Consider the following 13,550-nt stretch of genomic DNA (forward strand, 5'->3'; position numbering starts at 1 on the left):
CACATTATTTAAATTATTTTTTTTAACCTTTATTTAACTAGGCAAGTCAGTTAAGAAGAAATTCTTATTTACAATGACAGCCTAAGAACAGTGGGTTAACTGGTCTAGGAACAGTGGGTTAACTGGTCTAGGAACAGTGGGTTAACTGGTCTAGGAACAGTGGGTTAACTGGTCTAGGAACAGTGGGTTAACTGGCCTAGGAACAGTGGGTTAACTGGCCTAGGAACAGTGGGTTAACTGGTCTAGGAACAGTGGGTTAACTGGCCTAGGAACAGTGGGTTAACTGGCCTAGGAACAGTGGGTTAACTGGTCTAGGAACAGTGGGTTAACTGGTCTAGGAACAGTGGGTTAACTGGTCTAGGAACAGTGGGTTAACTGGCCTAGGAACAGTGGGTTAACTGGTCTAGGAACAGTGGGTTAACTGGCCTAGGAACAGTGGGTTAACTGGTCTAGGAACAGTGAGTTAACTGGTCTAGGAACAGTGAGTTAACTGGCCTAGAAACAGTGGGTTAACTGGCTTAGGAACAGTGGGTTAACTGGTCTAGGAACAGTGAGTTAACTGGTCTAGGAACAGTGGGTTAACTGGTCTAGGAACAGTGGGTTAACTGGTCTAGGAACAGTGGGTTAACTGGTCTAGGAACAGTGGGTTAACTGGTCTAGGAACAGTGGGTTAACTGGTCTAGGAACAGTGGGTTAACTGGCCTAGGAACAGTGGGTTAACTGGTCTAGGAACAGTGAGTTAACTGCCTTGTTCAGGGGCAGAACAACAGATTTTTACCTTGTCAGCTCTGTGATTTGGTTAACTAACCACTAGGCTACCTAGGGGAACCCAGCCACCCAGGGTTAAACTGGAGTATTTTGTGAGGAAAAACAAATCAAATCAAATTTTATTTGTCACATACACATGGTTAGCAGTTAACTGGTCTTCTAGTTCCGAAATGCAGTGGGTTAACTGGTCTAGGAACAGTGGGTTAACTATATACATATGAGATGAGTGTGTAGACAAAGTAAACAAAGTGGCATAGTTAAAGTGGCTAGTGATACATGGGTTAATAAGGATGGTCTAGGAACAGTGATGGTTAACTTATATAAGGTAGCATTGTTTAAAGTGGCTAGTGATATATTTACATCATTTCCATCAATTCCCATTATTAAAATGGGGAGTTAACAGGTCAAGGAACAGTCAATGTTTATTTAACAGTCTGATGGCCTTGAGGAACAGTCTCGGGTTGTACTGACCTCTAGGAACAGGCAGTGGTTATGTCTGATGATCCCTTCCTGTAACAACGGGTGTTCCTGGAGGGATGCGTTGTGCAGTCCTCACTACCCTCTGGAGTGCCTTTGAGGGCGGACCTTGGCGGTGATCAGCCCGCCAGGATGCTGATGTGCATCTGTGAAGTTTGTGAGTGCTTTTGGTGACAACCTTTTTCAGCCTCCTGAGGTTGAATAGGCTGGCCCAATGCTTCAGTGTGAACCAATTCAGTTTGTCTGTGATGTGTATGCCGAGGAACTTAAAACTAGCTACCCCTCCACTACTGTTCCATCGATGTGATAGGGGGTGTTCCCTCTGCTGAGTTTTGTTGAAGCCACCCCCTGTAGACCACTGTTGTGTGTGATTGATGATTGAGTTGGAGGCCTGACACCACGTGTGAACAGGGAGTGAAACTTGAGTTGGAGGCGTGCGTGGCCACCAGTCGTGGGTGAACAGGAGTACAGGAGAGGGCCCAGAACGCACCCTGTGGGGCCCCCGTGTTGAGGATCAGCGGGAGGAGATGTTGTTGCCTACCCTCACCACCTGGGGGCGGCCCGTCAGGAAGTCCAGTACCCAGTTGCACAGGGCGGGGTCGAGACCCAGGGTCTCGAGCTTGATGACGAGCTTGGAGATGAACAGCATTCTCACATAGGTATTCCTCTTGTCCAGGTGGGTTAGGGCAGTGTGCAGTGTGGTTGAGATTGCATTTTATTTGGGCGGTAAGCAAATTGGAGTGGAGGTGATATGGTCCTTGACTAGTCTCTCAAAGCACTTCATGATGACAGAAGTGAGGAAAAACACACCGGCCAGCTGGTCTGCGCATGCTCGGAGGGCGCGGCTGGGGATGCCGTCTGGGCCTGCAGCCTTGCGAGGGTCTGATTGGCTGGGCCTGGCTCCCCAGTGTGTGGACCTGGCTCCCAAATGGATGGGTCTATGCCCTCCCAGGCCCACCCAAGGCTGCGCCCCTGCCCAGCATGTGAAATTAATTGATTAGGGCATAATTGATTTATTTAAATTGACTGATTTGCTTATATGAACAGGTAAATTTTGGCATGTTGTGTTTATATTTTTAAAATCAAGTATTGTTGTTCATTAGTTTACTCAAATTTGGGGATGGGTGGTAAGGTTATGGGGAAATAATAAAGAAGGAATATATATTTTAAAAATCTATATATAAAGTTTATATATTTAAATTAATATATTTACCCCCGAAAAAATATATATATTGGGGATTGGAAAAGATCATTTGAAACGGGGCTCAATTTGGCAAATTGAAAGACAAAACTTTTCAATATACAGACGTGCCTGTTCTCAGAGTCAAAGCAAGTTAACGTTGTCTTTAAGTAAAACATTTTTTTGACCAAATCGTTTTACAGTATTTTAAATGAAATTGATATCTGATTAAAGATCGAGTTTTGACATCCGTTTGATTTCTCCATTCCTACTAGAAGGTGATATAGACACACATCACACTTTAATTTAATTCATAGGTCACTTGAACAGCATTTAAATCATACAAACAAAACCATATTTTTTACACAATTTACGAGTTAGAACACAATTGATGAATTATTCAAATGTTCCCATCCTCTTCATATACTGTGTAACACTGTATTTTTTAAGTGAAAATAATCACAGTAAGGAACTTAATTGTTACCCAGAAATTATTTAATATTGAGATAAAAATTGGACCTTAACTCAATAAAAGATTATTACATTGAAACTGAATTTGTTTTGATATATTTATTATGTATCGTAATTTTTCAGAATGGGTTTGTCCTTACTCTAAAATGGATTAAATATATTTTACACACAATACCCCTATAAAAAGTACAAAACTGAAATATAACATTTACATAAGTATTCAGACCCTTTACTCAGTACTTTGTTGAAGCACCTTTGGCAGCGATTACATCCTTCTTGGTGATGACGCTACAAGCTTGGCACACCTGGATTTGGAGAGTTTCTCCCATTCTTCATTGCAGATCCTCTCCAGCTCTGCACAGCTATTTTCAGGACTCTCCAGAGATGTTCGATCGGGTTGAAGTCCGGGCTCTAGCTGCTCTAGAGACTTGTCCCGAAGCCACTCCTGCGTTATCTTGGCTGTGTGCTTAGGGTTGTTGTCCTGTTGGAAGGTGAACCTTCAACCCAGTCTGGTGTCCTGAGCACTCTGGAGCAGGTTTTCATCAAGGATCTCTCTTTACTTTGTGCCGTTCATCTTTCCCCTCGATCCTGACTAGTCTCCCAACGAAAGACTTCCCCCCCCCCAGCATGACGCTGCCACCACCATGCTTCACCTTAGGGATGATGCCATGTGTCTTCTGTATCACCTTCAAATGTGAATTGACATTCAAACTGAAGAGAAACATAATGGGGATGTATTCCAATGCGCTTTAAGGAGCTGTACATACTGAGAATGTTGTAGTAACAATAATAGTACTTAAATACTTTTTTTTTTTTTTTACCTTTATTTAACCAGGCAAGTCAGTTAAGAACACATTCTTATTTTCAATGACGGCCTGGGAACAGTGGGTTAACTGCCTGTTCAGGGGCAGGACGACAGATTTGTACCTTGTCAACTCGGGGGTTTGAACTCGCAACCTTCCGGTTACTGGTCCAACGCTCTAACCACTAGGCTACAAATCTAACCACTAGGCTACGCTTAAACTTAAATATAAAATGTTCTTGAAATGTTCTGAGGACCTCCAAGACAGGATCATAGTTATTTTCTGTATTGTTTAGTTTCCTTACAGAAATGTTAATTTTCCTCTTTGTTATTTTTGTTCAAGTGTTCTGATTTAAATAAATATAATGAATAGGCGTACCACGCTGCGCTTTGGTCCAGTCATTTACAGAAAGAGGATCGTGACAGCAAGTTTTGTGCTTTGGGAACCTATCACTTGTAATGTACCCACACTGTTCCCACAACCTAATTCACTGTTCTGGGAACCTTTAAAGAACTCAGACAGGTTATTCTGTGAACATTCTTGCAACATCAAAGGACTGTTTTGTGTAGCCTGATACAAACACTCTTTGAATGTCAGCATAACTGGACAGTTTTAGTGTTTTGGGAACCTCTTATCATATCCCCACAATGTTCCCAGAAACCTGATCATCTTTTAAAGAACCGGTTAAATGTGTTCTTAGGAACGTTTTTCTAGCATCAGGTGAATGTCTTATTCAAATATTCTATAATCATCAGCACGACTGGACATTTTTTGTGTTTGAGAACATTTGACCGAACAAATGTTCTGGGGACTTTCACAGAACCAATTTTGGTTTGCTGGGAATAGACAGAGAGCACACCTAGCAGAGAGAAACCAGACAGAGGAGCAGGTAGAGGTTTACCTGGTGATGTCTTCAGAAAGCTGGGCTGGGTCAGGAGGATAAAACTTCACATTGAAGGTGAAGTCATAATTGGTGCCTGAGGGGAAAAAAATCTGGCATCAAAACACATTCAAATCATGGTAACATTTTCCTCTCGCTAAAACATGCACAGCGATGTTTAAAAAACAAAAAACGTGGGTCATATTCAATAGGCACCAAAGGGACTGTTAGGGACTAACATGAACTTGTCCAATAAGAAACCCTCATTTTCGTTCCAAAACATTTAGCTACGGTGTGCACTAATGAATACCCCCCCTGAGTAATGAATGACGACGGTATTTTCGTCTCACCTGTACATGATTGTGCGTCTGCACAGATCTTGTCTAACTTTGCACCTACGTAGGTGGAGCAGAAAATGAAATGGGAGTGTCACGGTGAGGTGTACAGGGCAGTGTGCTTATTAGCCTTTCGCCATTCAGGGTACGTTTGAGGGAAAAGCTAGCAAGCCAGCCAACTTTAGCCAGTTAACTGATGGTACTTGACTTCCGTTGTGAGGTCAGAGCATTCCAGTGTGCGCTCTGATCGCTGCGAGAGAGAAACACTCTGAATGTACGAAAGGCCCAGGACACACTGACAGTCTGGAGCCGCCATTTTCCGAACGCACCACACCCACAGTAGAACTTCCATTCATTTAGCGAGAGGTTACAAGACAGGCCCCTATACACACACAATGAGAGCAGAGCAGAAGCTACGCATTCAACCCTCACCTTGAACCTGCCTGCGGATCTCCTTGGTGAAATCCATCCAGGTCTGTGGAGCAGAAGTAGGACAATCAGGGAAAAAAACAAGGACTCAAGACGCTGCACCTTTTTAAAACTGAACATCAAACACTGGGAGGAAACCAGGATACCTAGTCAGTTGTACAACACTGGGAGGAAACCAGGATACCTAGTCAGTTGTACAACACTGGGAGGAAACCAGGATACCTAGTCAGTTGTACAACACTGGGAGGAAACCAGGATACCTAGTCAGTTGTACAACACTGGGAGGAAACCAGGATACCTAGTCAGTTGTACAACACTGGGAGGAAACCAGGATACCTAGTCAGTTGTACAACACTGGGAGGAAACCAGGATACCTAGTCAGTTGTACAACACCTGGAAGAAACCAGGATACCTAGTCAGTTGTACAACACCTGGAAGAAACCAGGATACCTAGTCAGTTGTACAACACTGGGAGGAAACCAGGATACCTAGTCAGTTGTACAACACTGGGAGGAAACCAGGATACCTAGTCAGTTGTACAACACTGGGAGGAAACCAGGATACCTTGTCAGTTGTACAACACCTGGAAGAAACCAGGATACCTAGTCAGTTGTACAACACTGGGAGGAAACCAGGATACCTTGTCAGTTGTACAACACCTGGAAGAAACCAGGATACCTAGTCAGTTGTACAACACTGGGAGGAAACCAGGATATCTAGTCAGTTGTACAACACTGGGAGGAAACCAGGATACCTTGTCAGTTGTACAACACTGGGAGGAAACCAGGATATCTAGTCAGTTGTACAACACTGGGAGGAAACCAGGATACCTAGTCAGTTGTAGAACACTGGGAGGAAACCAGGATACCTAGTCAGATGTACAACACTGGGAGGAAACCAGGATATCTAGTCAGTTGTACAACACTGGGAGGAAACCAGGATACCTTGTCAGTTGTACAACACTGGGAGGAAACCAGGATACCTAGTCAGTTGTACAACACTGGGAGGAAACCAGGATACCTAGTCAGTTGTACAACACTGGGAGGAAAGCAGGAGGAAATATGATATACCTAGTCAGTTGTACAACTGAATGTCTTCAACTGAAATGTGTCTTCCTCATTTAACCCAACCCCTCTGAATCAGAGAGGTACGTTTATAATTTATCTGTTATTTTACCAGGTAAGTTGACTGAGAACACGTTCTCATATACAGCAACAACCTGGGGTTATAGTTACAGGAGGGGGATGAATGAGCCAATTGCAATTGGGGATAATTAGGTGACCATGGTGGTTTGAGGGCCAGATTGGGAATTTAGCTCGGACACCGGGGTAAACACCCCTACTCTTACGATAAGTGCCATGGGAGCTTTAATGACCTCATACTAATATTACTGGTGTGATCACACCTGTACCTGTCCATTCCCACAAAGATACATGGACAGCAGCATACCACCCTGCACACCACTGCTGGCTTGCTTCTGAAGCTAAGCAGGGTTGGTCCTGGTCAGTTCCTGGATGGGAGACCAGATGCTGCTGAAAGTGGTGTTGGAGGGCCAATAGGAGGCACTTTTTCCTCTGGTCTAAAAAATATCCCAATACCCCAGGGCAGTGAATGGGGACACTGCCCTTAACAGGGCAGTGTCCCCAGTAATATTTGTAAGTTTAGTAACAGACAGACATTAGTTAAAGTGCAGAACATTGTCTCAGAGCTTCTGACCTTCATGGAGGGCGACTCCCAGATGGCCAGGCCGTAGTAGTCTCTCTCCAGCAGGTTGAGGTGGTCACACACCTTGGTGAACAGCTCCACACCTTTGGCATGTTTCTACAGGCAGATCAGATATTTCACAGAGAGCCATAATAAACCAGTCTGTGTGATAGGCATGTTTTCTAAAGGCCAGACACACACACAGGGAGAATAAATAGCTATAGACACACACAAAAAGCCAGAAATTAACTGTGTGAGACATATGTGTCCCAAATGGCACCCTAATCCCTATATAGTGCACTACTTTTTACCAGGTCCTATTTAGGGAATAGGGTGTCAATTGGGACGTATCCATTAACTGTAGGTTCCTAATGCAGTAGAACATGAATTACGAAAGAGGAAGCTCAGGGACCTTAGCATGCTGTTAGTTAGGTTGCTGCTGACCAATGACAAATGACAAAAACATTGTCTGAGTAGTGGTGGAGGATCGTTTTATTCAATACTAGATGTATTCCTAGCCTGGAAATCCCAGGGATGGTTGTGCTGTCTTGCCAAATCATATGGAATTGGCATGCCAAACAGCCCTGTCAACCAGCCCTGTCAACCAGCCCTGCCAACCGGCCATGTCAACCAGCCAAGTCAACCAGCCAAGTCAACCAGCCCTGTCAACCAGCCCTGTCAAACAGCCCTTTCAACCAGCCCTGTCAACCAGCCCTGTCAACCAGCCATGTCAACCAGCCAAGTCAACCAGCCATGTCAACCAGCCATGCCAACCAGCCCTGTCAACCAGCCAAGTCAACAAGCCAAGTCAACCAGCCAAGTCAACAAGCCAAGTCAACCAGCCCTGTCAACCAGCCATGCCAACCAGCCAAGTCAACCAGCCCTGTCAACCAGCCAAGTCAACCAGCCCTGTCAACCAGCCATGTCAACCAGCCCTGCCAACCAGCCAAGTCAAACAGCCCTGTCAACCAGCCCTGTCAACCAGCCAAGTCAACCAGCCCTGTCATCCAGCCAAGTCAACCAGCCATGTCAACCAGCCATGCCAACCAGCCCTGTCAACCAGCCCTGTCAACCAGCCATGTCAACCAGCCATGCCAACCAGCCCTGTCAAATAGCCAAGTCAACCAGCCATGCCAACCAGCCAAGTCAACCAGCCATGGCAACCAGCCATGGCAACCAGCCATGGCAACCAGCCCTGTCAACCAGCCCTGTCAACCAGCCCTGTCAACCAGCCCTGTCAACCAGCCCTGTCAACCAGCCAAGTCAAACAGCCCTGTCAACCAGCCCTGTCAACCAGCCCTGTCAACCAGCCAAGTCAACCAGCCCTGTCAACCAACCCTGTCAAACAGCCCTGTCAACCAGCCCTGTCAACCAGCCAAGTGAAACAGCCCTGTCAACCAGCCCTGTCAACCAGCCAAGTCAACCAGCCCTGTCATCCAGCCAAGTCAACCAGCCATGTCAACCAGCCATGCCAACCAGCCCTGTCAACCAGCCCTGTCAACCAGCCCTGTCAACCAGCCCTGTCAACCAGCCCTGTCAACCAGCCATGCCAACCAGCCATGCCAACCAGCCCTGTCAAACAGTCAAGTCAACCAGCCAAGTCAACCAGCCATGCCAACCAGCCAAGTCAACCAGCCCTGTCAACCAGCCCTGTCAACCAGCCCTGCCAACCAGCCAAGTCAACCAGCCCTGTCAACCAGCCATGTCAACCAGCCCTGTCAACCAGCCCTGTCAACCAGCCCTGCCAACCAGCCAAGTCAAACAGCCCTGTCAACCAGCCCTGTCAACCAGCCCTGTCAACCAGCCCTGTCAACCAGCCCTGTCATCCAGCCAAGTCAACCAGCCCTGTCAACCAGCCAAGTCAACCAGCCATGTCAACCAGCCCTGTCAACCAGCCAAGTCAACCAACCATGTCAACCAGCCATGTCAACCAGCCCTGTCAACCAGCCAAGTCAACCAGCCCTGTCATCCAGCCAAGTCAACCAGCCATGTCAACCAGCCATGCCAACCAGCCAAGTCAACCAGCCCTGTCAACCAGCCAAGTCAACCAGCCCTGTCATCCAGCCAAGTCAACCAGCCATGTCAACCAGCCATGCCAACCAGCCCTGTCAACCAGCCCTGTCAACCAGCCCTGTCAACCAGCCATGTCAACTAGCCATGCCAACCAGCCAAGTCAACCAGCCAAGTCAACCAGCCATGCCAACCAGCCAAGTCAACCAGCCATGTCAACCAGCCATGGCAACCAGCCCTGTCAACCAGCCCTGTCAACCAGCCCTGTCAACCAGCCCTGTCAACCAGCCATGCCAACCAGCCATGCCAACCAGCCAAGTCAACCAGCCCTGTCAACCAGCCCTGTCAACCAGCCCTGTCAACCAGCCCTGCCAACCAGCCAAGTCAACCAGCCCTGTCAACCAGCCATGTCAACCAGCCCTGTCAACCAGCCCTGCCAACCAGCCAAGTCAAACAGCCCTGTCAACCAGCCCTGTCAACCAGCCCTGTCAACCAGCCAAGTCAACCAGCCCTGTCATCCAGCCAAGTCATCCAGCCAAGTCAACCAGCCATGTCAACCAGCCATGCCAACCAGCCATGCCAACCAGCCCTGTCAACCAGCCCTGTCAAACAGCCAAGTCAACCAGCCATGCCAACCAGCCCTGCCAACCAGCCCTGTCAAACAGCCAAGTCAACCAGCCAAGTCAACCAGCCATGCCAACCAGCCAAGTAAACCAGCCCTGTCAACCAGCCCTGTCAAACAGCCAAGTCAAACAGCCAAGTCAACCAGCCAAGTCAACCAGCCAAGTCAACCAGCCCTGCCAACCAGCCCTGCCAACCAGCCCTGTCAACCAGCCCTGCCAACCAGCCCTGCCAACCAGCCCTGTCAACCAGCCCTGTCAACCAGCCCTGTCAACCAGCCCTGCCAAACAGCCCTGTCAACCAGCCCTGTCAACCAGCCATGCCAACCAGCCATGCCAACCAGCCAAGTCAACCAGCCCTGTCAACCAGCCCTGTCAACCAGCCCTGTCAACCAGCCCTGCCAACCAGCCAAGTCAACCAGCCCTGTCAACCAGCCATGTCAACCAGCCCTGTCAACCAGCCCTGCCAACCAGCCAAGTCAAACAGCCCTGTCAACCAGCCCTGTCAACCAGCCCTGTCAACCAGCCAAGTCAACCAGCCCTGTCATCCAGCCAAGTCATCCAGCCAAGTCAACCAGCCATGTCAACCAGCCATGCCAACCAGCCATGCCAACCAGCCCTGTCAACCAGCCCTGTCAAACAGCCAAGTCAACCAGCCATGCCAACCAGCCCTGCCAACCAGCCCTGCCAACCAGCCCTGTCAAACAGCCAAGTCAACCAGCCAAGTCAACCAGCCATGCCAACCAGCCAAGTAAACCAGCCCTGTCAACCAGCCCTGTCAAACAGCCAAGTCAAACAGCCAAGTCAACCAGCCATGCCAACCAGCCAAGTCAACCAGCCCTGCCAACCAGCCCTGCCAACCAGCCCTGTCAACCAGCCCTGCCAACCAGCCCTGCCAACCAGCCCTGTCAACCAGCCCTGTCAACCAGCCCTGTCAACCAGCCCTGCCAAACAGCCCTGTCAACCAGCCCTGCCAAACAGTCCCTGCCAAACAGCCCTGTCAACCAGCCCTGTCAAACATGACGATTCCATGAGATTTGTCTAGACAGCACGAACCATCCTGTATCCCAGGTTTCCAACTAGAATAAAGGGTTTATTTGGTAATATTGGGACTTACGTCCAGCTCACACTCATACAGAGTGTCGTCCAGCAGTGTAACTTTAATTTGCATGATCCTGGGTCGACGGGGAGGCTTAGGAGGTTGAGCGTCTTCCTCTGTTGTCTTCTCTACTCCCTCTTTCCCTCCTTCCCTCTCAGGCTCCTCCTCCTCTTTCTCCTTCCCCTGGGCACTGTCCTCTTCTCTTTTCTCCTTGTCTTTCTCTCCCCCCTCGTCCTCTGAGTCTTTCTCGGGGTCTTCCTTCTGGTCTACCTGGACAAGCTGGAGGAAAAAGACACAAGACACATTTTAAACACAATCAATGTTATATTTATATCCAAAAACGCATACATTGACACATGACAAAAACATCCTTGCTTATAGATACACAGAACAAACAGCTAATCTTGACAAAGGACACAGACATGATATTGATGAGCCACTGTAGTCTGTGCCTGGAGGCATTGACGAATCCTCAGCTCAAACACACAAGTTAATAGTCATGTCAACCGCTCTGGTTCTGCATCTCTACACTTCACTACAGGTGAAAGATACGAAGCAGAGACAGATCCTTACCAAGTACAGGCTGAGTGACCACCGATTGGCAGCCAGCCAGGCAGCCTGTTACCCAGTTAGCCAGCCAGTTAGCCAGCCAGTCAGCCAGCCAGTCATCCAGCAGGTTAGCCGGCCAGTTAGCCAGTCAGCCAGCCAGTTAGCCAGCCAGTCAGACAGCCAGTCAGCCAGCCATTTAGCCAGCCAGGCAGGGGGCACTGCTCTTAGGTTACTCCCTGAAACCCTGGCTGTGTCCCAAATGGCTCCCTATTACCTATATAGTGCATTACTTTTGACCAGGGCCAATAGAGCTCTGGTCAAAAGTAGTGCACTATGTAGAGAATAGGGAGTCATTTGGCATGTACAATAGAGGAGATGGAGTCATTTGGCATGTACAATAGAGGATATGAGGTCATTTGGCATGTACAATAAAGGATATGAGGTCATTCATTGACCTCATCCCGTCAGTTGAGGATGCATGGTCATTCTTTAAAAGTAACTTCCTCACCATTTTAGATAAGCATGCTCCGTTCAAAAAATGCAGAACCAAGAACAGATACAGCCCTTGGTTCACTCCAGACCTGACTGCCCTCGACCAGCACAAAAACATCCTGTGGCGGACTGCAATAGCATCGAATAGCCCCCGTGATATGCAACTGTTCAGGGAAGTCAGGAACCAATACACGCAGTCAGTCAGGAAAGCTAAGGCCAGCTTCTTCAGGCAGAAGTTTGCATCCTGTAGCTCCAACTCCAAAAAGTTCTGGGACACTGTGAAGTCCATGGAGAACAAGAGCACCTCCTCCCAGCTGCCCACTGCTCTGAGGCTAGGAAACACGGTCTCCACCGATAAATCCATGATTATCGAAAACTTCAATAAACACTTCTCAACGGCTGGCCATGCCTTCCGCCTGGCTACTCCAACCTCGGCCAACAGCTCCGCCCCCCGTAGCTCCTCACCCAAGCCTCTCCAGGTTCTCCTTTACCCAAATCCAGATAGCAGATGTTCTGAAAGAGCTGCAAAACCTGGACCCGTACAAATCAGCTGGGCTTGACAATCTGGACCCGCTATTTCTGAAACTATCTGCCGCCATTGTCGCAACCCCTATTACCAGCCTGTTCAACCTCTCTTTCATATCGTCTGAGATCCCCAAGGATTGGAAAGCTGCCGCAGTCATCCCCTCTTCAAAGGGGGAGACACCCTGGACCCAAACTGTTACAGACCTATATCCATCCTGCCCTGCCTATCTAAGGTCTTCGAAAGCCAAGTCAACAAACAGGTCACTGACCATCTCGAATCCCACCGTACCTTCTCCGCTGTGCAATCTGGTTTCCGAGCCGGTCACGGGTGCACCTCAGCCACACTCAAGGTACTAAACGATATCATAACCGCCATCGATAAAAGACAGTACTGTGCAGCCTGTCTTCATCGACCTCGCCAAGGCTTTCGACTCTGTCAATCACCATATTCTTATCGGCAGACTCTACAGCCTCGGTTTTTCGGATGACTGCCTTGCCTGGTTCACCAATTACTTTGCAGACAGAGTTCAGTGTGTCAAATCGGAGGGCATGCTGTCCGGTCCTCTGGCAGTCTCTATGGGGGTGCCACAGGGTTCAATTCTCGGGCCGACTCTTTTCTCTGTGTATATCAATGATGTTGCTCTTGCTGCGGTTCCCCTTTTGATCATTCTAAAAGAACGTTTTACTTCCTATCCTCGTTACTCACAGGCGTTTCCCCCTGCATTCCCTGATCCACCTCTACGTAGACGACAACATTCTATATACTTTCGGCCCGTCATTGGACACTGTGCTATCTAACCTCCAAACGAGCTTCAATGCCATACAGAACTCCTTCCGTGGCCTCCAACTGCTCTTAAATGCGAGTAAAACCAAATGCATGCTTTTCAACCGATCGCTGCCTGCACCCGCATGCCCGACTAGCATCACCACCCTGGATGGTTCCGACCTTGAATATGTGGACATCTATAAGTACCTAGGTGTCTGGCTAGACTGCAAACTCTCCTTCCAGACCCACATCAAACATCTCCAATCGAAAATCAAATCAAGAGTCGGCTTTCTATTCCGCAACAAAGCCTCCTTCACTCACGCTGCCAAGCTTACCCTAGTTAAACTGACTATCCTACCGATCCTCGACTTCAGCGATGTCATCTACAAAATGGCTTCCAACACTCTACTCAGCAAACTGGATGCAGTCTATCACAGTGCCA

The 13,550-nt window shown here is 48.2% G+C and overlaps 1 protein-coding gene across 9 annotated transcripts in view; it reads right to left on the bottom strand.

Annotated features, from left to right (window-relative positions):
• LOC124012712 (protein 4.1-like) overlaps window positions 1-13,550 on the bottom strand; it is a 163,539-nt gene that overhangs the window by 82,481 nt on the left and 67,508 nt on the right. For 7 of the 9 annotated variants that reach the window (XM_046326610.1, XM_046326611.1, XM_046326612.1 and 4 more), the window contains exons 3-7: window positions 10,795-11,055; window positions 7,060-7,164; window positions 5,347-5,389; window positions 4,930-4,974; window positions 4,601-4,676 (exon numbers count right to left, since the gene is read on the bottom strand). In XM_046326610.1, coding sequence (XP_046182566.1) covers window positions 4,601-4,676; window positions 4,930-4,974; window positions 5,347-5,389; window positions 7,060-7,164; window positions 10,795-11,055 — 530 coding nt within the window. The remainder of the gene's footprint in view (window positions 1-4,600; window positions 4,677-4,929; window positions 4,975-5,346; window positions 5,390-7,059; window positions 7,165-10,794; window positions 11,056-13,550) is intronic. The other 2 variants (XM_046326618.1, XM_046326614.1) reach the window with 1 other exon arrangement.

This window comes from Oncorhynchus gorbuscha, linkage group LG24 (assembly GCF_021184085.1).
Source record: "Oncorhynchus gorbuscha isolate QuinsamMale2020 ecotype Even-year linkage group LG24, OgorEven_v1.0, whole genome shotgun sequence".
In the NCBI taxonomy this organism is placed as follows: Eukaryota; Metazoa; Chordata; class Actinopteri; order Salmoniformes; family Salmonidae; genus Oncorhynchus; species Oncorhynchus gorbuscha.